This window comes from Protomyctophum bolini (assembly GCF_963924005.1).
Source record: "Protomyctophum bolini genome assembly, chromosome: 24".
Taxonomy (NCBI): domain Eukaryota; kingdom Metazoa; phylum Chordata; class Actinopteri; order Myctophiformes; family Myctophidae; genus Protomyctophum; species Protomyctophum bolini.
In genome coordinates this window covers 27,057,358-27,082,508 of record NC_137885.1, presented here as the reverse complement: position 1 = coordinate 27,082,508, position 25,151 = coordinate 27,057,358, and the positions used below count along the sequence as shown (strand labels likewise).

The following is a 25,151-nucleotide window of genomic DNA, read 5'->3' as shown; positions in this document are numbered from 1 at the left end:
TCTGTCTGTGTCTCTGTCTCTGTCTGTCTCTCTGCCTCTTTCTCTCTCTCTCTCTCTCTCTCTCTCTCTCTCTCTCTCTCTCTCTCCTCCTTCCTTTGTTTTCTTTCTGTTTTCTTCTCTCTCTCTGTGTCACTCTTTCTTTCTTTCTTTCTTTCTTCTGTTCCTTGGCCTCGCCCCCTTTTTTGTTGCCAAAAAAGGAACACATTATTTGTCTCTGGATCCTGTCTTGTTTCGTCCAGTCCCCACCCCACCCCCACCCTCTCTCGAATTATTTCCTCGTCTTCCATTCACTCTATCGCTTCCCTCCCTCCCTCCCTCCCTCCCTCCCTTCTTCCCTCCCTCCATTCATCTCCTTTTCGATTGAACGAGACTTTCCCCTGACGAGTGGAGAGAAGGTCGTTAGCCGGTGCGTCAGGTGACCTTGGCCTCAGATGTGTCATTAAGAGAGATCCTTTCTAAGTCGGTGGTTTTCGAACCCTTTAAACGGTTAAACGAGCATTTAAATAGCTTGTTTAGTGATCCGCGTCCATGTTTTTCAAGGAAGTTGTGCGTGTGCATGTCGACTGAACTGGAGTCAGTTGGAACATCTAACTACACGTTGGACCAGGGGAGGCCCTTGAAAACTGGAAGCGGCTGACTTAACCCATTCTGACCTGAGATCAGATTCATACGAGGTTTCCCACTGGACACACACTGGTCTGATTAACCCATTCTGACCTGAGATCAGATTCTAAAAATGTCAGTCGTTCTTCGATTTTTCAAAAATAGCAGACCTACAAGCTCGTAGCGCGCCACTCGGTGGCGCGCTATGAGCTTGTAGATCTGCTATTTTTCAATAGCTAAAGCATAACATGATGCTAACACCAAAACGGGTTCCCGTTCAGAATGGGTTAACAAGCTAACAATGTAAACCCCATGATGTAAACGTTTAATCTTGGATTTTCTTTGCCATTCCTATAAATTCAAATAAGTTTAGACCATTAGCGGACCTTCACTTTTTCCATATTGCCAACTTGTGTGCAAAGCGCAAGTTGGAAGCTCAACAGAGTGCATTTAAATAGTTGCATATATTTGGGCAAAGCTGACGTCATTATTATGATTTGAGGAGCTCTATTTAAAAGATGATTTCCACAGTGTGAGTGGCTCAGACTTCACCGGACACTTCCTAGTTATTCAGTTTTATAGGTATTGTTCATAGATTTCCAGTTATCGTCAGTGTGTAGAGATGGCGTCTGCCAGTGGAGAATATGACAGAAAGGCAGAGGCTGGAATCCAGAAGATGATCCAGGACAGACGAGTGAAGATTCAGGAGGTCAGACACTTAGTAGAGCTCAGCAGGAAGGATGCAGAAGCAGTGACAGCAGACAGTGTGCAGGTCTTCACCGCTCTGATCAGCTGTGTTGAGAGAAGCCAGGCTGAGCTCATCGGTGTGATTGAAGAGAAGCAGAAAACAACAGAGAAACAGGCGGAAGGCTTCGTCGATGAGCTGCAGCAGGAAATCACTAAGTTGGAGAAGAGAAGCTCTGAGCTGAAGAAGCAGCTCTCACACACTGAAGACCACCTCCACCTCCTCCAGAACTTCACCTCCATCAACACCCCTCCACCCACCAAGGACTGGACAAAGGTCACTGTGAGGACAGCTGTGGCTCAGCTGGAGAAGACACTCAGTGAAGAGATGAAGAAGCAGACGGATGATGTTGAGCTGAGGAGGATCCAACTATATGAGGTGGATGTAACTCTGGACCCTGATACAGCACATCCCTGCCTCGTCCTGTCTGAGGATGGAAAACAAGTGCATGACGGAAACATACAGAAGAATCTCCCAAACAACACAGAGAGGTTCTCATATTCCGCCTGTGTCTTGGGGAAACAAAGCTTCTCCTCAGGAAGGTTTCACTATGAGGTTCAGGTTGCTGGGAAGACTGACTGGGCTGTGGGAGTGGTCAGAGAGTCCATCGACAGGAAGGAATCAATCCCAGTGAGCCCCAACAATGGTTTCTGGATTATATGGTTGAGGAATGGAAATGGGTACCTGGCTCTTGCTGGCCCTCCTGTCCCCGTCCCTGTAAGAGAGAAGATCCAGAAAGTGGGAGTGTTTGTGGATTATGAGGAGGGTCTGGTCTCGTTTTATGACGTGGAGTCCAGAGTTCATCTCTACTCTTTCACTGGCTGCTCTTTCATTGAGAGACTCTACCCATTCTTCGTTCCATATTGGAGCCTAAATGGTACAAACTCTTCTCCTCTGATCATCTCTCCTGTCAATCACAGCAGTGAAGGACAAGGACTAGACTGAGTCCAGTGAGGAGACTCACCTGTATGACAAGCGGGTCCAAATGTTCTGGACAACCAGAACTCCATTAGGCCTATACAGTATATACAAGAATACAATTAATATATATTTTACTTGGACTAACTGAAACAGTTTTGTGAATTTACAAAAATAAAAATCTAACTAAAATCCAAAATACAATTACCTTCGTTTTAGGCGCCCCTCAAAACATGAAATAGAAAATAATAATAATAATAAATTACCACTGAGTAAAAACATGATTCACCACTGGTCTACGCAATATATATAATTTATAATTATACTAAATATTTAATTGTTCAATCTGAGTATTTAAAAAAAAGTAATATGTAATAGTAATATTAACTCTTGCTCAGACAGTAATATGTAATACAATATATTACTTTAAAATTAAGGTAATAAGAAATATATTCCAAAAATAAAGTAATATACCCAACACTGGCGATTGCACCCACAATTTGTCCGTCCCGCTTTTTTTTTTTAATTACATTTTAATTTGTTCCACAGCCTATTCTGGCATATAAATATCGCCAGCTCTTTGTCAGTCAACAGAGTTCTGACCGTCCTTCTTTGTCTGTAAACTCTTGATCTTGAATCTTCAATCTTGATCTTGAACTGATTTCCATTCCACGCACGGCTTTCCTTTTTTCTCTCTCTCTCCCTCTCAGGAAGCCATGTAAAGGTTCATGAATTCAAGTAACTGACGGTGAGGTATGCGGAAGTGCATTTTAGATAACGCTGTAGCACTATTTGTGGCGGTGATGCTGTCACATGACTTGATCTATCCTATGGTGTATAATATATAAACCTTCTGCTATACGGACTGGCACAATAATCAATCAAACATATTCATTATATAAATGACATCGTCATAGGCGGTCGGGTATGCAAACACTGTCCGTATTGAGCCAATAAAATAGGATACCACACGTTATTGTATAACACACACACACGCACACACACACGCACACACACACGCAAACACAAACACACAGGCACACAGAACAACACACACACAGCTCCTCTGATCGCCGATACAACCATCACGACTTTGCTCATCCCCCGCTGAGTCTAACGACCCTGCCGCATGCTCACACACACACACACACACACACATGCATGCACACAATGACTGTGTTTGACTGTGTTTGATCTGCTATTTTTGAAAAATCGAAGAGCGACTGACATTTTTAGAATCTGATCTCAGGTCAGAATGGGTTAATCAGACCAGTGTGTGTCCAGTGGAAACCTCGTATGAATCTGATCTCAGGTCAGAATGATTTAAACGTGGGTCCCATGTGCGTCTTGCCAGGCACCAAGCTGACAACATCACGACGTGTTGTTGTGAGCTCGGCGTTCTAGATTTAGTTTTTCTTTTTTTATGTACTTCGTATATAAAATCGTGCAAAATAACAGAATGGAAAGAGTTCTTCCTAAAGTGTATTTTCCATTATTCTGCAGTGGAAAACAAAATAATGGAGGTTATAACACCTATCTTGTATTTAAAGAAATTGATTCCTTTTATGGTGCAAGTTGCAGATAAGGAAAGTTAAACGTGGTGACAAAGTATGACAAATTAAACTGGATTCCAAGGATAGCAGTGTTTTATTTAGATGATATAAAAGTAAACCTTTTTCTTTTAGTTTTAAGCGATAAGGAAAATCTTTTGCCGTACATGCATTTTAAAACAGACAGATTTGTATTTCTGCTTATACGGTCAGTGTGGCGCCAAGAGGCGAGCCGTTCTGTGTGTGTGTGTGTGTGTGTGTGTGTGTGTGTGTGTGTGTGTGTGTGTGTGTGTGTGTGTGTGCGTGCGCGCGCGCGCGTGTGTGCGCGTGAGCGTGCGTGAACATGCACAATATCACTATCGCAAAAAGGCAACGATATTGTGGTATATCAGAATATCGTTGATATTTCGTCAATATATCGTTCACTTCTGAAGCCAGCAACATCCCTCTGTTTTAGCCTGTGCGTGTGTGTGTGTGCGCGTGGTTTGTAAATGATGAAAGACGACAGAATGCCATCTGGTTTTGTCTTTATCACATTGTCTACCATTCTGTGGTTGGACTCTCAGTCCACTGTCTGTCTAGTGTCCCAGTGGGTGGGGGGGTAGGGGGGGGGGGGTGCCCTTGAAAAGGCCAAAACTGAGATAATGAAATCCTAACTGAAAGATAAGCAGAAAGCCTCCTGTCCCTTAGGGGGGGGCAACAACACCGCTCAATACCTTTTAGGACCCCGTCGGAGGAGCCATAAGAGTGTGCCTGACTAAAATGTGAAGATCATAGCGTCACCAGATTGCACACCGGTAGTGCATGGGGGGGGGATTTATTTTTTCACCCGAAGGAAAAGATTCTTCTCCATGAGGGTTTTTGCGAGCCCCAGAAATCGACGACAGTGACATAGCTCTAAATGCGACGGCATTAGAGCTATGGACCAGAGCTAGGTTATACAATGACATATACACCTCAATTCAATTCAAAGGGCTTTATTGGCATGAGAAAACATACGTTTACATTGCCAAAGCAATGACATATACACCTATGCCGTATACACCTAAACTTTGTTGTTATCCTAGAAACACTACAGGAGTGTAAATGCTGCAGGCTCTTTTAAAACGGCTTCCAACACAAAAACTCGACTCAGTAATTTTTTTCCCTGGAAGCAGACAAGTCAAGCTGTCTCTGAAGGTCTTTAGTTGTCGCACATTCACAACAGAGAATTTTCAATAAATCATTCAAAAACTGAATTCTCCCATAGAGAATCTTATCAACTACTGTACATTGATTTGACTTGAATCTGGCAAAGAGATAACCCATTTTGGGTGGGAACCCCTTTCGGTGTTAGCATCATGTCATGCTTTAGCTATTGAAAAATAGCAGATCTACAAGCTCATAGCGCGCTCTGAGCTTGTAGGTCTATTTTTGAAAAATCGAAGAACCTTTTTCTGAAAACTGTCAGGATGTGGAAGACATTTATAGAATCTGATCTCAGGTCAGAATAGGTTAAAGGAGACACAGATCTTTCACAGATCACTTTCCATCGGCCTCCCATGTTTGTGACACTGATATAACGATCTGTCAGAGCTTTCCTTCCGGTACTTTTAGAACCCAAATTACTCAAAGTGTTCCTTTTTTTAGACCCTATTATTAATCTAAAGCCACGTGCCTACATGTGTGGAGTTTTCATCACAGCAGCAGTGCTCCGGGAATCCAGTGCACTCACTATACCGTACACCGTCTGCTGCTTTTCATTGTATAGTCTTCTAATCAGCCTCTAATTTAGATCTAGGGCACCAGGTGAATGCAATTATTCACCTGGCTGAATAGAAGGTTCGCGTTCAAGGCAAAACGGCTCCTCTGCTAACTGGATAGCACTTAATACTGCATGGCCCTTGAGTGTGACAGCAATCTCAACGCAGAGGGCTCTCATGCGCTATATCACTCTTAACAGAACGTCGCGGAAGAGATGAATGATGCCGTGTGTAGAGAGAAGGGAACTGTGCATCTGGGACTCATCGAAAAGGATCCATCTTTCCATGTTTCCTCAAGCTATAGACTCAAGGCCTATTCATAGTGGTCAGCTCACCACCGAAGATCCAGACTATGAATAGGCCTTAAAACTAAATAAACACTGTTCAAGAGACTATGACTTAAAAACTAAAATAAAAGATGTGCTGTAATAATAATAATAATAAACCCTGGTCTCTGCATGTCTTCCTCTCTCTCTGTCTCCACACACACAGAAGGAGATCCCTGCCCTGCTGCTGCTGGAGAAGAAGACTCCAGACGGTAACGCCGTAACGCCTCCTCCTCCTCCAGCGCTGCGGACGGGCGTCGGCATCTCCCTGGAGTCCCTGAACCAGCTCAACCATCACGGAGGCTCTGCTGGCGTCAGCGGGGGCCTCCTCCTGTACCCCGACCACAAGGGGCCGGGCCCCGTGGTGGTGGGGGGGGGCCACAGCCGCCGCAGCAGCAGAGGCGACCTCGATGACTCGTACAGGGCCAATGAGGAGGAGGAGGAGGAGCCTGATGATCCGGCGCCTGGCACCAACGCCACCGCCGAGCCCTCGTCGACGGGCTCGCTCAGCGACTCTCTGTACGACAGCTTCTCGTCCTGCGCCAGCCAGGGATCCAATGGCGTGTAGGGGGGAGGGGGAGGGGGGGGGGCGGGGGACACTTGCAACATGAGTTGAGGGGCCATTTGTCCACCCCCCCCGTCCCCCCGTCCCCCACAAAAAAAATGAAAAACTGAAACAGAAGCACTTAGTCGGTTGGATCATGTTGTTGACCGGAGCTGAACTCTGTGCGTTGACTAAGGAGCTGTATTAGCGATAATATTACAACAATAACTGTGTTTCCTTTTGCGTTTTTAATTATGATGTTATTATTTTTCACCTCCCGGGTAAACTCTTCTTATCATTGCACTGTAACAGACACTGTACAGAGTTTGTACAGAATGTAAAGTGAAGCTTATTTTATTTTTTTTGAAAAGTGGTGATGATTGTACAGAGCTAATTATTGTTGGAGACGCCAATATAATATACGTCTACTATATATAATTGCCTCTGTACCGCTGAAGTGATTGCTTTCTGCTGCTGGGAATGTTAAACCCTTCTCCACGGGAAGCCCCTTTTTGGTGTTAGCGTTATGATATGCTTTATAGCTATTGAGAAATAGCAGATCTACAAGCCCCCAGCGCGCCACTCGGTGGCGCGCTATGAGCTCGTAGAGATGCTATTTTTGGAAAAATTCGAAGAACGACTGACATAGATAGAAGTTTTTTCATAAAACTGTCAGGATGTATAGAAGACATTTTCTAGAATCTGATCTCAGGTCAAAATGGGCTAACATCTACTGTTTTTGTTTGCCATTGTTGTATCTATTCTATCCTTCTTTAGACACTGGGAGAGTCACAATGACAAGAGCATTGATCTGTGGCTGCAAGGCATTTCTGTTGGACGCAAGTATTCTCCAAATAGAAAAAGAATTATAATGTAAAAAAATAACAATGCAGCAAGCTTGTCGACGTCAGGTTTTCAATTATCCTAAATTGTCCATTTTACTCATTCAAAAGAATGGTATAATGGTAAAAGTAAATAAAACAACCCTTTGGGTGGTTTGGGTGAGAGCGATTATTGTTGACAGCAAAAGTGAAGACGTCAAAATGATCAAAAGAAAAAAAACGAAATTAAGCTGGAAAAAAAAGAAAGAAAAATGCACTTATTGAACCTGAATTTAGCGATGAGCTGGCATTAACACATTTTGGACGGGGACCTCTTTTGGTGTCAGCATCATGTTATGCTTTAGCTATTGAAAAATAGCAGATCTACAAGCTCATGAGCTTGTAGATCTGCTATTTTTGAAAAATCGAAAGAACGACTGACACAGAAACATAGCTTTTCTTCAGAAAACTGTCAGGATGTATAGAGAAGACATTTTTTAGAATCTGATCTCAGGTCAAAATGGGTTAATTAGATCGACGCTCGGCTAAAGTAGCGCTTTTTTTTTAAACGACCTGACCTTGCAGTGTCTGAATAGTACAGTATGTACAGTATTGTACAGTAAACACCTCGTCTGGATTGAACCCCCAAACAGCAGTATAGGGATGGAGCTCCACCCCCCCCCCCCCCCATAAAAAACAAAACCATAACAAGCTTATTGAGTACCCGGTAGGTATCAATAATCTTCCCTGTCAATCCTGTTATTGAGCATATATACATAAGCGCCGGCCCTTGATGTCATTGTTTAAACAAGCAAGACAAGAGGCGATCAATACATAAATCTAAATCACCCACGCTGGCACAAACATGTCGGTCTAAAAAGTGTATTGGCCAGTGCTGTCCCGGTAAACTAACTTACACTTTTAACTCATTTTCGGCAGGAACCCCTTTTGGTGTTGGCATCATGTTATGCTTTAGCTATTGAAAAAATAGCAGATCTACAAGCTCATAGCGCGCCACCGAGTGGCGCGCTACGAGCTTGTAGGTCTGCCATTTTTGGAAAAATCAAAGAACCACTGACATAGAAACATAGCTTTTTCAGAAAACTGTCAGGATGTAGAAGAACATTTTTAGAATCTGATCTCGGGTTAAAATGGGTTAAAGTGACTGTATACAAATATTAAACCAGTTAACAGTTTCTTCAATATTTTTTTTTTCTTTCAAAAGTTCAATTATTGCCTTCCATCTGTTGGAAAAGTTACTGTATTCGAAGGCCATACTTATGTTCTGTTCAGAATGTGTTCGTCTCCCAGTCGTCTTTCCACAAAATAACAGAAAGTTCTCGATCGTGGGCTCGATAAGAAACCCTGGCTCGATAAGTCTGATCGATTAAGGCGCTGCTCGTTATCAATAAAAAATTTACGAGCTCCATCCCTATAAACAGCAGACAATATAATATCACTGGTGGAATCTCAGGGAACGTAATATTTAACCTAAACTGGCCGATTGTAACACTTATAAAAAAAGAAACAGTCAATGGAAGATGATCCATGAATGCGACATCGACGCAGGGCCGGGTTTTCCTCTCATGGTTTAAACTCCAGGATCCAAATCCTTCTCCGTGTTTTGTCTCTTAATGTAACGTATAATAATTAATATTATAGTGCATCTGAAATCTTCCAAACCTCGCTTTTTTTCCCCTTTAACGGTTTTAATTGTACATTATTTTGTATATAGAGAAGTTCTATGAGGTAATATCGGAAAGGGCATTGCTGATCGATATATGCAAACGAATAATAATAATAATAATTCATGTGTTTTTTTTTTTATATGTTTTTGCCAATCATTCAGCCAAGGTTGTAAATCGACTGTTTGAAAAAAAAAATGTGCAGACAAAATGATGTCTATACTGTGTTTATGGAATTCTGTCCATAATTCATTCATGTTAAGAAAACAAAACGACAAACAAACACACAAACAAAAAAGTCTTTATTTTGATCAATAAGAGCTAATTCTTTATATTTTATCACTTTATTTTAAACAAAGACAATATTTGAAACTTAAGTTGTTTTAAGGTTATAAATAATATTATGCCAAAATCCTACTTTTATCTTTATCTAATAATTTGGCCAGCATACATGATGGTGCTAATTTAAATGGTTGGGTTTAATTTGTATTTTATTTTTTCATTTTTTCTCTATGAAAAACCTGTTAATATTGTATGAAGAGAGTCTTTAAAAAGACTTGTGTATTTTTCTAGTTGTCGAACTATTTATACCCACATTTTTGTACAGACTTCATTGTTCCTCTTTCACCTTTTCTCCTTAACCCCTTCAGGACAGGAGGGGGAACCCCTTTTGGTGTTTTAAAAGCATTATGTTAAACCTTTAGCTATTGGGAAAAAATAACAGATCTACAAGCTCATAGCGCGGCACCGAGTGCCGCGCTACGAGCTTGTAGATCTGCTATATTTTTTCGAAGAATCGTGAAACTGTGGCGCAAATCCTTCGAAATGTTCCTGGTTCCCTTATTGGTATAAGAAGACTTAATGGTTACCAGCAGTGTTACTTTGGTAATTATTATTGTGTGCAATGTTCTTTTTTTTTTTTTTGACTGTTACACTCAAACTTTAATGCTATATATTTTATGTAACAATTTCCTAAATAAATACAAGAAACTATTTCCTATTTCAAACTCTAAAAAGTCATGCATGTTGTTTTTTTTTCGTAAAGCGGATCCAAGTTCACACTGGGGTCATATATTAACATTTCCGCAATTTCCGTTTCCGAAATTTCCGCAATTTCCATTTCCGTTTTTGTCATTTCGTCATTTTTTTCAAATCCTCAAAAATGATGAAAAACGGCGCGCTATAGTATGCCGTACGATATGGGCTATAGCCCATGGTCCAAAATGATGAGAAACGAGGCTAACTTTTTTTTCCAAAATTTCAAAAAACATGGGCTATAACCCATCGTTTTTGTCATTTCGTCATTTTTTTCAAATCCTCAAAAATGATGAAAAACGGCGCGCCATAGTATGCCGTACGATATGGGCTATAGCCCATGGTCCAAAATGATGAGAAACGAGGATAACTTTTTTTTTTTCAAAATTTCAAAAAACATGGGCTATAACCGTTATAGCAAAAATCGTAAAAATTTAATCCAGAGCGATTTACAGTATAAGCAAGAACAAAAACAAAACAAAACATGGTAATATATCAAATACAGAAACAGTCGTCAAGAATCATAAGCGAGTTATAAGAACCTATAAGCAGAGGAATAGACCCCCCCCCCCCCCCAGCATGTGTCATGGCGTGATTCATGTGTGTTCTAAGAGGGAGTGAATGAGGGAGAGAGTTGGAGAGAGAAAACTAATCTCTCCGCCTCTCAAGGGCATGCGGTCATAATCACTGCTTCCCACTAAGAACCTGTCGGGATGAGTTGTGTCCCGTCCGTCCGTCCGTCCGTCCGTCCGTCTTCCGTCCCCACTAAGAACCTGTCGGGATGAGTTGTGTCCCGTCCGTCTTCCGTCCGTCCGTCTTCCGTCCGTCCGTCCGTCTTCCGTCCGTCCGTCCGTCCGTCCGTCCGTCCGTCCAACCAACAATTCGCACCACCGACTACTGGGAACGTTTTCAAAGCTATAGGCGGATTTATGCTCATCTATACTCTCTCCATGGGCAATTATTATGAGCACTAAAAACGAAAAATCTATTCATTTAGCTACAGTATGCTCCCCTCGATCATCTGTCTTTCTCTTCTCTCACACCTTCACTATAGGACAGGCTATATTCTCTTTTGTTTAGAACATAAAATAAAGCATAAAATAAACAGTATATACTGTAGCTATACAGGCTTAGGCTAATTATAATCTATCATATTCATAATTATAAAACATAATAATGGATTTGATTTGTAATCCACAGAGAGAGTTAATGCTATATACAATATAGGCAAATGCATGACAAAAATAAGAAACATCACCCACACACACACCACTAAAACACATCTATAACAAATGCAATGAAAAACATTGAAAACATGATGAGGACATAGATAGAGAGCCTATAGAGGTAAAACCAGTGAAGCTATAGAAGAATGCCTTGTTAACAAAGGTACAGGTCCTCTCTTAAAAAGAGTCAATGGACTGTGGTGTGGTGCTCTCAGGTGGGCATATGCCCTCCGTTCACACATTCAAAGCCCTCTCCCACTGTTTATATTGTGTTTAGTCACGTCTCACCCCCATCAAACAAAATGTTTGGTCAAACCATAATATGGGCTTCCATTGGAAATGCATTGGAGCGGCCATTAAACACATGACACAAGACAGACACAAGACAGGAGGTGTTCTTGAATGTGTGAACGCAGCCCTAAAGGCCCATACATAGTCTGGATTTTCGGTGGTGAGGTGACCACCGAACTACAACATGACGTCACTGAGGTGACCACCGAACTACAACATGACGTCACTGAGGCGACCACCGAACTACAACATGACTTCACTGAGGTGACCACCGAACTACAACATGACGTCCCTGAGGTGACCACCGAACTACAACATGACGTCACTGAGGTGACCACCGAACTACAACATGACGTCACTGAGGTGACCACCGAACTACAACATGACGTCACTGAGGTGACCACCGAACTACAACATGACGTCACTGAGGTGACCACCGAACTACAACATGACGTCACTGAGGCGACCACCGAACTACAACATGACTTCACTGAGGTGACCACCGAACTACAACATGACGTCCCTGAGGTGACCACCGAACTACAACATGACGTCACTGAGGTGACCACCGAACTACAACATGACGTGACGAGCCGCGGTGAAGAGCAAACCACCGCCACCGCTCCAGCCCTTCTCTCTGTTTTTACTCACCACCGCTCAACGTTATTTCAGCTCCGGTGGTCAGCTCACCACCGGAGCGGTGGTCACCTCACCACCGAAAATCCAGACTATGAATGGGCCTTTAGGGCATAGGTCGACCCCACCCGCTCACCTCCGCCCCCGCACCCCCTCCTGGTGCTGCGGCTGCCATCTTGGAAACTAAAACACAATATAAACAATTGGAGAGGGGTGGGGCCGAGTCCGAAAAAGGCCCTTGTTAGCATTACAAATATCTATACAGGACTATACTACTGTACTATAGTATAGACTACACTATTAATATAGCTACAAAATAGTTTAATTCATAAAAGTTTTGGATTATTTGCAATGTTGCATAATTATATAGGCTAACAACTTTTTTCTTGATTTATAAACTTTTTTCAATTCATAGCAGACATCTTATGATCTATCATTACCACGGGAGGCAGGACTATAATTAGTATACACATTTAGAACTATTTATTAAATGCCAATAAAACTGTTTTACAGCCAGCCAGCCGTGTGTGTGTGTGTGTGTGTGTGTGTGTGTGTGTGTGTGTGTGTGTGTGTGTGTGTGTGTGTGTGCGCGCGCGCGCGCGTGCAGACAGAGCAGCGCAGCGCACAGTGTGATCACTGCTGATCGCCTCGCGTGGTGCGTCTCTCTCTCTCTCTCTCTCTCTCTCTCTCTCTCTCTCTCTCTCTCTCTCTCTCTCTCTCTCTCTCTCTCTCTCTCTCTCTCTCCCCACAGCTGAAGTTGATCCCAACCTGATGAGGTCCACCATGTTGTTGTTCTGATGTTCTCCCTCAGAACAGTCACCGCGGAGTGTCTGGTTCTCCCTCAGAGAGTCACCGGAGTTTTACTGAGGAGACAGAATGCGTCGTCCTGTCGTTTTCGCCACTTTATTTGGAATCCTCCTCGAAACAGGTATATGTGGACCACCTCCACCTCACCGTGCATGGTGTCTGTCTGTCTGTCTGTCTGTCTGTCTGTTTGTCTGTCTGCGCCGTGCTTGCTTACTTGCTTATGGTTGTCCATCGAATCCGATGATGATGTCCACTTATGTCCTTAAAGGTGAGTTCTCTGGTGGCGAAAGAGTCCAATCCTGGAACCACATTCCAGGTTTTATTGCAGGTGGCGGTGGGGCATGGCATGGTTAGGTTGTAGTGGCGGTATAGTGGTAATGGCAGTCATGGGTGTGTTCCTTTCCTCCTGTGTCTCTGTCGCTGTCTTCTGACAGTCCTGTCTGGCTGTCCTCTCTGCCTGGCACAGGTCGGAGGGAGCGCACATCATCATCAAAACCTACCACGCAACGCCAAGCACGGAGCCTTATTTTGGAGAATGAATGGCCAATGCGTAAATTGTGAGTTCTGTTAAGTGTTCGGTGATCTATTGAGATGGGAAAGCAGTTTTTGATTGTGGAAAAACTACAAGAATGCTGCATGCATGCATGGCGATCTGATTTCCCATGCCATGCAATGATGCACAGCACAGACTTTTTGGAAACGTGCATCGTTGCGCCGATAGTTGGATGCTGTGCGCACGGATAGGGTATACCTGCAGCCGTGACCGTCCCCTGCCCCTAAACAACGTGTTTTAGACCAATGTCTGGATTGAATAGGCAGCAGGCTCAGGCTGTATACGTGTAAATCCAGGATAATTGAAGTATAGCCTATATTGTAGCCTGTTGTCATTGTCATTGCGGATACTCATGTTAGAAGTAGAGTCAGTATAGGCTACTAGAGCATTCTGTTTGTGTCTGCACGCTGCGTCTTTGTCAATGAAACAAATTGGATACAGAGAGAGAGAGAGAGAGAGAGAGAGAGAGATACTGGTAGTCCCAATATGTTCCCTCAGTCCCTACGCTCATTCTGTAGCTCCGAGAGCTACAGAATGAGCGTATAGGGACTGAGGGAACATATTGGGACTATTAAGGCGAGACACCCCAGGTGAATAGGGAAAAAAAGTTAAATAATAGCTATCACAATGAAACTTCTCCAGTTGATTACTTATATTAAAACTAAGATTTTTTGTATTACAAGTTTTCTGAAATTATATGTTTAAATATGCAAATTAGGCATTATATGCGCTAATTTGCATACATTTCGGGACGATAAATCTGAAGATCGGATAAAGCCAGGTTCAAAATGATCATTTCATTTTGTTGACACATTAGAGACAAAGAAAATTACACATGGGATTTTTGATATCTCTAATTATCACTCCACAAATCAGAAAATAGTGTCAACAGGCATAAAAAACCCAATTTTCGGCATTTTTTTGGTATAAAATGTGATGTAAATCAGGCTGTGAATGATATATCAACAAATCCATGTGTAAATGTCTGCGGAATATAGTTATGAATAAGACTGGAAAGTTTGGTGTATGTGAGTTCAACTGAAGTGGAAATTCTTTGTCCCAAGTATGAGGAAAACTCATTTTGAGAAAACGGCCTTTAAAGATTTGTATTGTAAAATTCCAAAACGTTTTATTTGAAGCCACTATTTTGAGACAAAATATCTCATCCAAACCTTGGCAACAACATATAATGGCATATATCATTGGAAAGGTCTGGACCTCAAGCTGACTGTGGTCTGATCCAAATATGGTCACTTCCTTTGTACCAACAACCAATCATGAAAATAGAGATGGTGGCTTTTCACCCCGAAAAACGAGCTGTCATTGGCTAAAATAAACTATCCAACTAAACATCTAAATCTGTATTTTTAATGTGTATTTTGCTTTAGTTTGAAAGAAAACATGTTTAGGAAGCAAAATAGCAAAAAAAAAAAAAAATGAAAAATCATGATTTCACCTGGGGTGTCTCACCTTAAGAGAGAGAGAGAGAGAGAGAGAGAGAGATGCGCATTTGGTCACTAGATTTGAGGGCAGGACTCGGAGTGGATGTGGAAATATACTAATACGCAGGGTGACAGTTTTATTTTGTTGTGACTGTAGCCTATATGTACACTAGTACCATCTTAGCCATAATAATATACTTATTATGTTTGTCTTATTATAAGTGAAAAAATAAGTAGGCCTATAGCTACCGGTATATTGATACGGTAGGCTACCGATACTTCCAGAATCCAAGACCAAAACTATATCTACAGGTTACGATCTGGATGGAGAGGTTGAGTCTGATAGCTGTTAAGGTCGTGTGTGTGTGTGTGTGTGTGTGTGTGTGTGTGTGTGTGTGTGTGTGTGTGACTGTGTGCACGTGCGCGCGCGCCCCCTGATGGACCTGTCTGAGAGTTTAGATTAATGATTTGCGCCATTTCATTAATTACATGATGTGTCAGTGGAAATGGATGGCCTTTACCTTTACGACTAAACAACACAAACTAATCACTGTATTACGGCAGTGGTCCCCAAAGTGGGGTGACCGGGGACCCCCAGGGGTCCTCGAGGGAGTGCCAGGGGTCCCCATGAGCTAAATGATAGTTTGTAATCAAATGGACCCTTATAGGGTCTGTAACTCTGAGAGTGTACAAATGGACCCTAACAGGTCCAGTTAGTTCCATTTGTACCAGAGTTAAATTAACATAGATTTTACAATATAAATTGGGGGTCCCAGAGATAGAAATGCCTTTGAATTGGGGGTCTGTAGACTAATGCATGTCAAACTGGGGGGTCCTTGCATTTAAACAGGTTGAGAATCTCTGCTAGATCCGTTAAAAATCTTCTCTTATGAGGGTCCCTCATGGCATATCTTTTCAAACGGGGGTCCGCGGGCTAATTAGTGTCAATTTGGGGGTCCTTGACATGAAAAAGGTTGGGAACCTTAATAGTCTATACTAAAACCAAACCAACCAATTAAGGTGGATTAATTAATACATGGCAATCTTAATCTATTCGGTCAGATTGTTAATTACATTCACCTGGTTTGTTGTTGTTGTTGGTATTGGTATTCATTTAATTAGTGGTTTCCAACCAGTGGTCCGGGGACCACCAGTGGTCCTTGAGGGGGTTCCAGGTGGTCCCCATGCTAAATGACGGAGAGTTTTGCAGAATGGGTTGAATCTCATCAAATGGTGGTACAATAGATGGTGGCTGAAATGTAGAATAAATAATTGACCTTGATATGAAAAAGGGTTGAAAACCACTGGCCTATACAGTAAAACCACTGGCCGATACAGTAAAACCACTGGCCGATACAGTAAAACCACTGGCCGATACAGTAAAACCACTGGCCGATACAGTAAAACCACTGGCCGATACAGTTTCAGATGACCAGACAGAAAACGTCATCTTTCTGAGGTGGGTCGCGACCTCACAGAGATGGACACGGTCAGCAGGCTTAGCGTAAATACTAGCGAGCAACAACAACAAGCTCGCCATCTTGTTTGGTACGGATATATATATACCAGTGGTTCTCAAACCTTTTCATGTCAAGGACCCCCAGAGTTTGACATGCGTTATAGGCTACGGACCCCCATTCATTCAATGGCATTTCTATCTCATGGGACCCCAATTTATATTATAAAAATCAATGTTAATTTAAAGGTATATTATTCAGTGATTTCACTTTATTCAAATATCACTTCAATTTTTGTTCCTCCCTGTCCCCAGTTAACCCCTGGGGGTCAAAAAACCTTATGTTTAGTTTTTGGCTAGGTGGCCCAGCCTTCATCCAATCAGGATAGAGAGGGAGCCTTCCGCCAATCATGATCGAGCGGGGGCGGGCCTTGATGTGTGTGCTGTCACGCGTCGCCGTCCTATAGTGTGTGTGCATGTGCACATCTTGTTACCGGGGCGAACCGGGGTTTTTTCCAAATCACCCAAATCACAGAATGCTCCTTTAACTCTGAGCGTGTACAAATGGATATAGTTGTTCCAAACTATCACTTCACTACTGGGGACCCCCTGGAACTCCCTCAAGGACCCCTGGGGGTCCCCGGACGCCCTGTGGTATACTAGCATGGTGTTTAATCCATGTTACCGTCTCTACGGACGGGCAGATGAATAGTTAAGTTAACATTAGTCATGACAGCTGTGATCTAAAAAATACATGTATTAAGTGGGAGTGGCTGTTTATGTCCGCTTATATCCCTGTTAATTTAACTGAAAGTGTGAGATTCGATACACATTCATTAGTTAGTTACTCATTTCCCTTTCACTGCATGGGGGGGGGGGGGGGGGTATTGATTGGGCAATATGACCCCCCCCCCCCCCTCCTTCAGATCAATAAAGTATGGTCTTATCACTCAAATTAAGATCAACAGATTGGACCCTGAGCACATCCTCGATCATCTTTTAAGCGACGGACAATTTAATTTCATCTCATGTGTGAAGCTTATTATTATTACGTGTGAAGCTCCTTATTCTTATTATACAGCATGGGCTAATTTCAGCCTTGGTGGTCGATCCTCCTGCAAGATTCATAATGAAATGTAGGCCTGCATTATTGCAGCTGAATAATTCATACGGTGCAGAAAGATGGAGAATTTGAACATTATTATTGTGATATTTGTCCAGTGGCAACGTAACGTACAGTTATAGTACCGTATGTAAAACATAAACTGTATAGGCCTAAGGTCTGTCTGTCTGTCTGTCTGCCTGCCTGCCTGCCTGCCTGCCTGCCTGCCTGCCTGTCTGCCTGCCTGCCTGTCTGCCTGCCTGCCTGCCTGTCCTAAACTCAGATTTTGTCACATCATCACTAAACAGTAAACACGTGTATATATTTTACCCAATGTAAAATTATTCCATAAAAGAAGCACAGCGTCAGCAATACATGGCAACTTGAGGTACTCTTGTTAAATTTTTCATCAAGACCTTTCACAAAAATAAATAAAAAAGAATGGAGCTGGGAACTTTCTACTGTCCCATTCCTGGGACATAGGTCCAATGGGGACGAGAAAAAGTCCATTGTTGGTGTATAGCGGATCTACAAGCTCACAACACGTCACGCTGCGACCCACTGAGAGCTTGTAGATCTGCTAATTTAGTTCAAAAAGTGCCCTTTTTTAACTGAATTTCAGCCCCCCCCTGCCCTCTGTTAACACTCTCTGCACGTCTCCCTGCCTTATGGCTGCAGGGCTGTGCTGTCACTGTGATGACGGAGCTATAGAGACAGAGTTACACTTCTTAACACAGAAGTAGTAGTAAAAACTACACAAATATTAGAGAGGAGTTCTTCCCAAAATTTGAAACAAATTTCCCAGAATTCCGAAGTATATGACAGAAAGGGAAAGATTATACCAGTCCTTCTGGGGGAACAGAAAGAATGTGCAGTTTTGGCTGCAAAAATATGTCAATTCCTGTCACAAGAAAAGGGACAACCAGTAGGACACACAGTATGCCATGCACCACCTGCTTTATTTTATATATTTTTTTCATTTCATTGATATTATGTTTTGTTGTTGTTTGTCATATCTGTGATTGTGCTTTGGCAACACTTGTAACTAGGGCCGGGACTAATTGCGATTAATTTAGATGAATTAACTATACAGAAAAATGTATCGCGATTAACTACAGATAAATTAATCGCACCTTTTTTTTTTCACCGAGGAACGTTTCTCACTGGGCGCTTTTCTATAATACTGAAAACTGGAAATAATAAAAAGTCACCCCATTTTGTGTTGCCTAGAACTGGAGGTCTGACAAAAAACAGTAACAATATGAAGTAAGTGTGACGTCACGTCACTGAGATGTACTTGTTACTGTTACTAAATTGTTTTCAGACCTCCAGTTCTAGGCAACACAGAATGGGGTGACTTTTTATTATTATTTCCACAACCGGTATATTAATGACAGTAAAATGTTGAAAATGAGTTGTATCCTGTAGTCACTATTCATTGATTCACTGGGATACCAAAAAACATTAAAAAAAAAGGTTTCTCGCTGTTCTCAGGTTGAATATTGATATGCGATTAAAATGCGATTAATCTAGATGAATTAACTACAAAGCCTCTGATGAATTAGATTATTTTTTTTAATCGAGTCCCAGCTCTACTTGTAACACGTCATGCCAATAAAGTCTGTTTAATTGAATTTAATTGAATTGAATTGCAGGGAATGCCCTTCAGATCCAGTGCTACCAGTGTGAGGAGGTGATGCACAACGACTGCTCCACGCCCGAGTACCTGGTCAACTGCACGGTCAACGTCCAGGACATGTGTCAGAAGGAGGTGCTGGTCAAGGACGACGGTAAGGGACATGTGGTATTGTTTTATCATGTCATGTGAAAGCAGGGAATCATAGCTTCACATTGACATATTGGTTGTTCAGTTCGACCCAGCAGTTCTGGAGATATGGCTTATAGAGTATAATGTCTTGCAGAGAAACAGCGAGTTGAGAAAACAGGCGTGAAATTTAAAGGTTCACTTCTGTGGTCTCTAACATTACACCTATAGCTACGTACATGTTTAAGCATTTATTTCATATTTACATGTCTTCTGTGGTCTCTAACATTACACCTATAGCTACATGTTTAAGCATTTATTTCATATTTACATGTCTTCTGTGGTCTCTAACATTACACCTATAGCTACATGTTTAAGCATTTATTTCATATTTACATGTCTTCTGTGGTCTCTAACATTACACCTATAGCTACATGTTTAAGCATTTATTTCATATTTACATGTCTTCTGTGGTCTCTTAACATTACACCTATAGCTACATGTTTAAGCATTTTTTTCATATTTACATGTCGATTTCAGCTCTGACACTTATTTCTTACTTATGCTCTAGTATGTGAAGAGTCTGTTTGTGCTATTAACTCATAAAAAAATATATATAGTTTTTCTCCCCTGGTGAAAAGCTGGAATTTGCGTGATGGCAGTCTCTCAGTCAAATCTGGTCACCTATTGTCCCTACCATGCATAGTGATACTGAAAACCTGAGAGCAGGAGAAAGTTTGAGACACGGCAGACAGAGACAGATGGAGTGATGTTCCTCGGTTGTTTATTTTAGAGTACACAGTCAGCTCACACTAGGAGCCTGGCTGGCCACAGGCAGTGACCGGCCCCAACTGACCCCAAGCCTTATACATTCAGACAGAATATATATTAGTTACGTACACAGAGCAGAGTGACAGATGCACGGAAAATCACTGGACCTTCTTGTCCTGGGGTCCTCAAGGATGTGAATAACCCCTATAAACAGTATACTAAACGATAGGAATCACCCCAGGGGTCCGGGTGTGGGAGCATGGAGTGAAACAAACCAACACCTCAGTTGAGAGTCACTGAAATAGCCAGGTCTACTGTATGTAAATACGAGCACACATTTGTCCAAGAACATGAAATATTGTAGAATTATGGGATCCCAATATTCCACAGACATGAGTCAGGAGGAGGTGTAGCTCTGGTCCATAGCTCTAATGCGTTGCATTTAGAGCTATGTTACTCTCAACTTCCGCCGCTCGCATGAATGAATGCAGACCAGCCTCTCCTCTTTAGCGTAAATAAAAAGAACGTTTTTGCTACTCACCAAAACAAAGGCGAGTTGTGTAATTAGAAAGCCTACTTTCCTTAGTGGACGCACTCTGAGCCCCCCCCCCCCCCCCCCCCCCCACACGTATAAACTGTACTTTTTGGCCAAAAGGGGATTTTGTTTCCACCGGAAAAAAATAATGTTTAGTTCCTTCGCTGCGCCCTCTACCGATATTGCCCAGAGAACTGCCCCATAGAGAATATCTTTCCTCCAGGAGAATTTGTGTCATAATTTATGTGCCTGAACAAATGAGATTTTTTTTAGATCTACAAGCCCACATGCAACACATTGTGAGTTTTGTATGTAGATTGGCTATTTGCGTGTGCAATGAAATGGTATATTAGGGTTTAATTGGTTAAAGAGTTATACTTTGAGCATCATTCGGGAGAAATTCACCTTGGTGTTGTTGGGCGGGAACCCGTTTTGGTGTTAGCATTATGTTATGCTTTAGCTATTGAAAAATAGCAGATCTACAAGCTACGAGCTTGTAGGTCTGCTATTTTTGAGAAATCGAAGAACGACTGATATAGAAACATAACTTTTTCAGAAAACTGTCAGGAATCGGATGTAGAAGAACATTTTATAGAATCTGATCTCAGGTCAGAACGGGTTAAGTCAAGCCCAACCCTTAATTCCGGCACAGCAATTTCTTCTCAAAGGAACCAATAATATTCCACATCCAACTCGTCGTCATGACGATACCAAACAATCTGACGCAACATTCGATTAGTGGGACGGAGGAAGGAGGCTTATGAAAAACACATCCTGGCAGCGCTCTCTCTCTCTGGATGGCGTATTGCAGTCGTATTCGGTTACCTGTCGCGGAGGGCAGAGGGCGGAGTGCGTTCAGACTTTCATTCCCAAACCCAACAACACTGCAGTGTTGTTTTTGGCAGCAAATTTCTATTTTAGTTTTAGTCATAGTCTCTTGAATAGTTTTCACTTGGTTTTAGTCACATTTTAGTCACCTGGAATGTATTGGTGTTAGTCTAGTTTTAGTCGACTTAAATGTCATGCAATTTTAGTCGACTAAATCTACAGGTGATTTAGTCGACTAAAATGTGTTTTGACAGGCCTCGATGTCGTTGTAATGACATATTTTACACTTTGGTTGCATGCTGAAAATAGCAGATATACAATCTGCGACGCGTTGTGAGATTGTATATCTGCTATTTTCAGCATGCAACCCAGCATAAAACTGGATCTCTTGTCGACTAGTCCCTTACTAACATTTTAGTCTAGTTTTTATTTGTTGACGAAATTGTCAGTATATTTAGTTTTAGTCATCATAGATTCGTTTTTATTTAGTTTTTATTTAGTTTTAGTCAGTGGAAAAAGGTAGTCGACGAACATTTTTCGTCTTAGTTTATAGTCGACAAAAACAACACTGTTCCCAACCCCAACAACAACTAAACGCTGCACCTGCTGATCCCATAAAAACAGCACTCCAACCAACGAGGGCACAACCAATTAGCGGAAAGATCGCGTTGTGTTTTAGGCTGTTTTGAATGAAAAGGACGGCCGTATAATTGGAGGAGACGCGTGTTTGAAGTGCTCTCTGCTTATTTGTTTTGCAAAGCCAAAGCGTGCCTCTGTGTTCTCTCCACGCGGGGCACCTGCAGGAGGAGAGATACAGACAGAGAGCTGGGCCTGGAGAGATTTATTTTATCATATCAATCTAAGTCAAAGGGATACCTTTTCTATAGCCCGGGGATATGATGTGTTATTGTGTGCCACAATGTGGGGGGGGCGTGTGAGGAGCAGAGAGAAAACTAAAATGTGTTTTGTAATAATTCAGCATCGATGATTGATTGAAGGTCACTCTGGATTACAGCTCTTAATTAATACTTTATTGAATGCTACAGATTCATCAGGAAAATGATCAACCATGTTGATGATGTCATAAGGTTATTATGATGTATCTTTTCTTATAGGGGACGGTCCGTGGATTATTTCCTTATTTTCCTAATGTAGCATGAAATGAGTTGCGATTCCAGGCAAAGTCCATCATTTATCAAATTGATCAATTCATACATTTTTCAAACAAGGCATCTTCCATACTTTACAACAGGTTACCAGCATAGCAAAGTCATCTCTCCATATAGTATAGCACATTAAGGCCAGGTCAAGACCTGTCCAAATGAAAGCCTGGGTATCGAGGCTAGTCCATCATGGTCTCCACCGTTTTCCAACCCCCATCCTCCCAACACATCTCTTTATACATCTGTAACATGCAGTGGGTGTCACCTTTGTCCCTGTGTGTGTGCATACGTGCGTGTGTGTGTGTGTGTGCGTGCGTGCGTGCGTGCGTGTGTCATAAAATGCATAGAGACAAACTGTAGCCCCCAACCCTAAATAATGGCTCTGTCACTTAACGGTTCACCCAGCGTTTCACCCAGCGTTTCACCCAGCGTTCACCCAGCGTTTCACACAGCGTTCACCCAGCGTTCACCCAGCGTTTCACACAGCGTTCACCCAGCGTTCACCCAGCGTTTCACACAGCGTTCACAGAGAGACACCGACCGGGCACAGCCGGCACTGAAGCTAACGATTCCGTCACAAAGTGGTCCCGCTCCTATAACGACATCGCCATCGATGGCTACAGATTGACAGGGCGGAGGGAGGCCACGTCAGGCGGCAGGCCATTACTAGACTAATGTCTTGTTTTAACACCTATATACGGTACGCTGTGTACAGCATGTCCTTCACACGTACAGACTACAGTAGAGTGGCTGCAGGCATATATCACAGTTAGTGCACATTCTGCACTTTTTAAAACTGTTTGTGTCACATGGTGTGTGTGTGTGTGTGTGTGTGTGTGTGTGTGTGTGTGTGTGTGTGTGTGTGTGTGTGCGCGCAATTTAGGCATTTGCTCTTAGTCCAGAGCAACTTACAGTAAGTAAGAACAAAAACATGGTAATACAATGTATCAAATACATAGAAAGCATATAATCATCAATAATCATATAAGCTAAGAACCTAACAGTGGAATATCTATATAATGAAACTATGCGTATACACTATGTCTACATAAAATGCTATCTAAGTTACATTAAGTAACATGGTCGTCGAGGCTAAGTGCTACTAACGATCTATGATGGAGTCTGAAGAGGTGAGTGTTCAGGCGGGAGATTGGGAGTGAGTCTGCAGTTCTGATTGCAGTGGTAGTAGTCTAGTACCCCCACGCATTTATTTACAATACTTTGTATTGTCCAAATGTTGGCACGGATGACATTATAACAGTTTCACTGTCAACATAACTTCAGTATTGAATAGCAAGCCTTGCAGTCATGCCCAATTGTACTAAGCAAAGACAAATGTATAAATCAACGTCTTGTCTCCATCACGTCTTCTCTCTCTCTCCACCAGGCGTCCACTACCGGAAGTCGTGTGCGTCGTCCGGAGCGTGCCTCATTGCGTCGTCAGGATACCAGCAGTTCTGCACGGGGAAGCTGAACTCCGTCTGCATCACCTGCTGCAACACGCCGCTCTGCAACGGGCCCAAGAAGAAACGCCCCGGGGTCCCGTCCTCCGCCGCGGGGGCCTCATTATGGAGGAGGACGGGACCCGGCCCCCTCTGGGAGGGGTCCCTCCTCCTCTCCGGCCCCCTGCCCCTCCTCCTGCTGCCCTCGCTGTTTGTCCCCATGTCCGTGCTCTTTAGGATGTAGGCCGCTGTGTATTCACTTTATATATAATATATATATATATATATATATAGCGCCTGGATTGAATTCCAACCACCTTATTGGGAACCCAAACATACCGCTCATCCAAATTGGGGGGAGGGGGGGGGGGAAACCCTTACCCTTACCCTTACCCTTCCCCTTCCTTAAATCCCCGGGTTCAGGATAGATATATTGGCTTCGTGGGCTAACACAACCCCACGCACGCACGCACACACACGTCGGGAAAGCCTGGATTTCAGGCCAGGTTTTCTGCATGTGGGAAACTAAACCTCTCATCCAAAGGGGTATCCCACCTCCCCCCCAACACAAACACATAGTACATATTAGGGTCAGGGTACATATTAGGCTTCTGGGCTTACAGGCAGGTCTACTGGGCTGTAAAAACAAAACTGATACCAAACAGTGATAGACAATTATTGGAGAAACGGCATTCCACCTTCATCTCCTTTGGCTATATGAGCTGTAGAGGTTTTCCCAGGCAGAAGACCCAGGTTCGAATCCAGGAGTCTGTAACGCCTGTGATTCGAACTCTGGCCTCCCGCGTGAAAGTCCAACATCTTTAACCACTAGACCAAAGGGATATCCCTCTGGACCGGGGGGAGATATTAGAGTTTTGCTACACTCTGCTACACTCACCTCCCTTTTGACGACCTCCCACGGGGAAAACCCGATCCGGGTCACACTACACGTGCGTGTGTGCGTGCATGCATGTGCGTGCACGTGGTCCGAGCACACAATCACACATCACACATGCAAGCACCCGACGAAGATACACACATGTTGTAGAAAGATGCAGTTAAATAACTGCATAGCACAGTGGATTCCGAGAACGAACACATGACAAGCCTCCCCTTTTAAGTCCCCCCCCCCCCTGCGATTTCACAGCGGAGCCGCTAGGTGGCG

General features: G+C 42.8%; 3 protein-coding genes across 3 annotated transcripts in view; all 3 read left to right on the top strand.

Moving 5' to 3' along the window:
- LOC308311846 (nck-associated protein 5-like) overlaps window positions 1–9,911 on the top strand; it is a gene marked incomplete at its 5' end in the record, with an annotated part of 117,833 nt that extends 107,922 nt beyond the window's left edge. Inside the window, one exon of the mRNA XM_080758621.1 lies at window positions 6,051–9,911. Within this exon, the coding sequence (XP_080614747.1) occupies window positions 6,051–6,452 (402 nt within the window). The 3' untranslated portion in view covers window positions 6,453–9,911. The remainder of the gene's footprint in view (window positions 1–6,050) is intronic.
- LOC308311460 (zinc finger protein RFP-like) lies at window positions 1,226–2,293 on the top strand (the record flags this gene model as incomplete). Its single annotated transcript, XM_080758148.1, has 1 exon — window positions 1,226–2,293. The coding sequence occupies one exon, from the start codon at window positions 1,226–1,228 to the stop codon at window positions 2,291–2,293; it is 1,068 nt and encodes a 355-aa protein (XP_080614274.1).
- A 3,087-nt stretch (window positions 9,912–12,998) lies between the features above and the next one.
- Window positions 12,999–24,230, top strand: LOC308311845 (ly6/PLAUR domain-containing protein 1-like; the record flags this gene model as incomplete). Its single annotated transcript, XM_080758620.1, has 3 exons — window positions 12,999–13,050; window positions 19,138–19,272; window positions 23,932–24,230. The coding sequence occupies 3 exons, from the start codon at window positions 12,999–13,001 to the stop codon at window positions 24,228–24,230; spliced, it is 486 nt and encodes a 161-aa protein (XP_080614746.1).
- Between the last annotated feature and the right edge of the window lie 921 nt (window positions 24,231–25,151).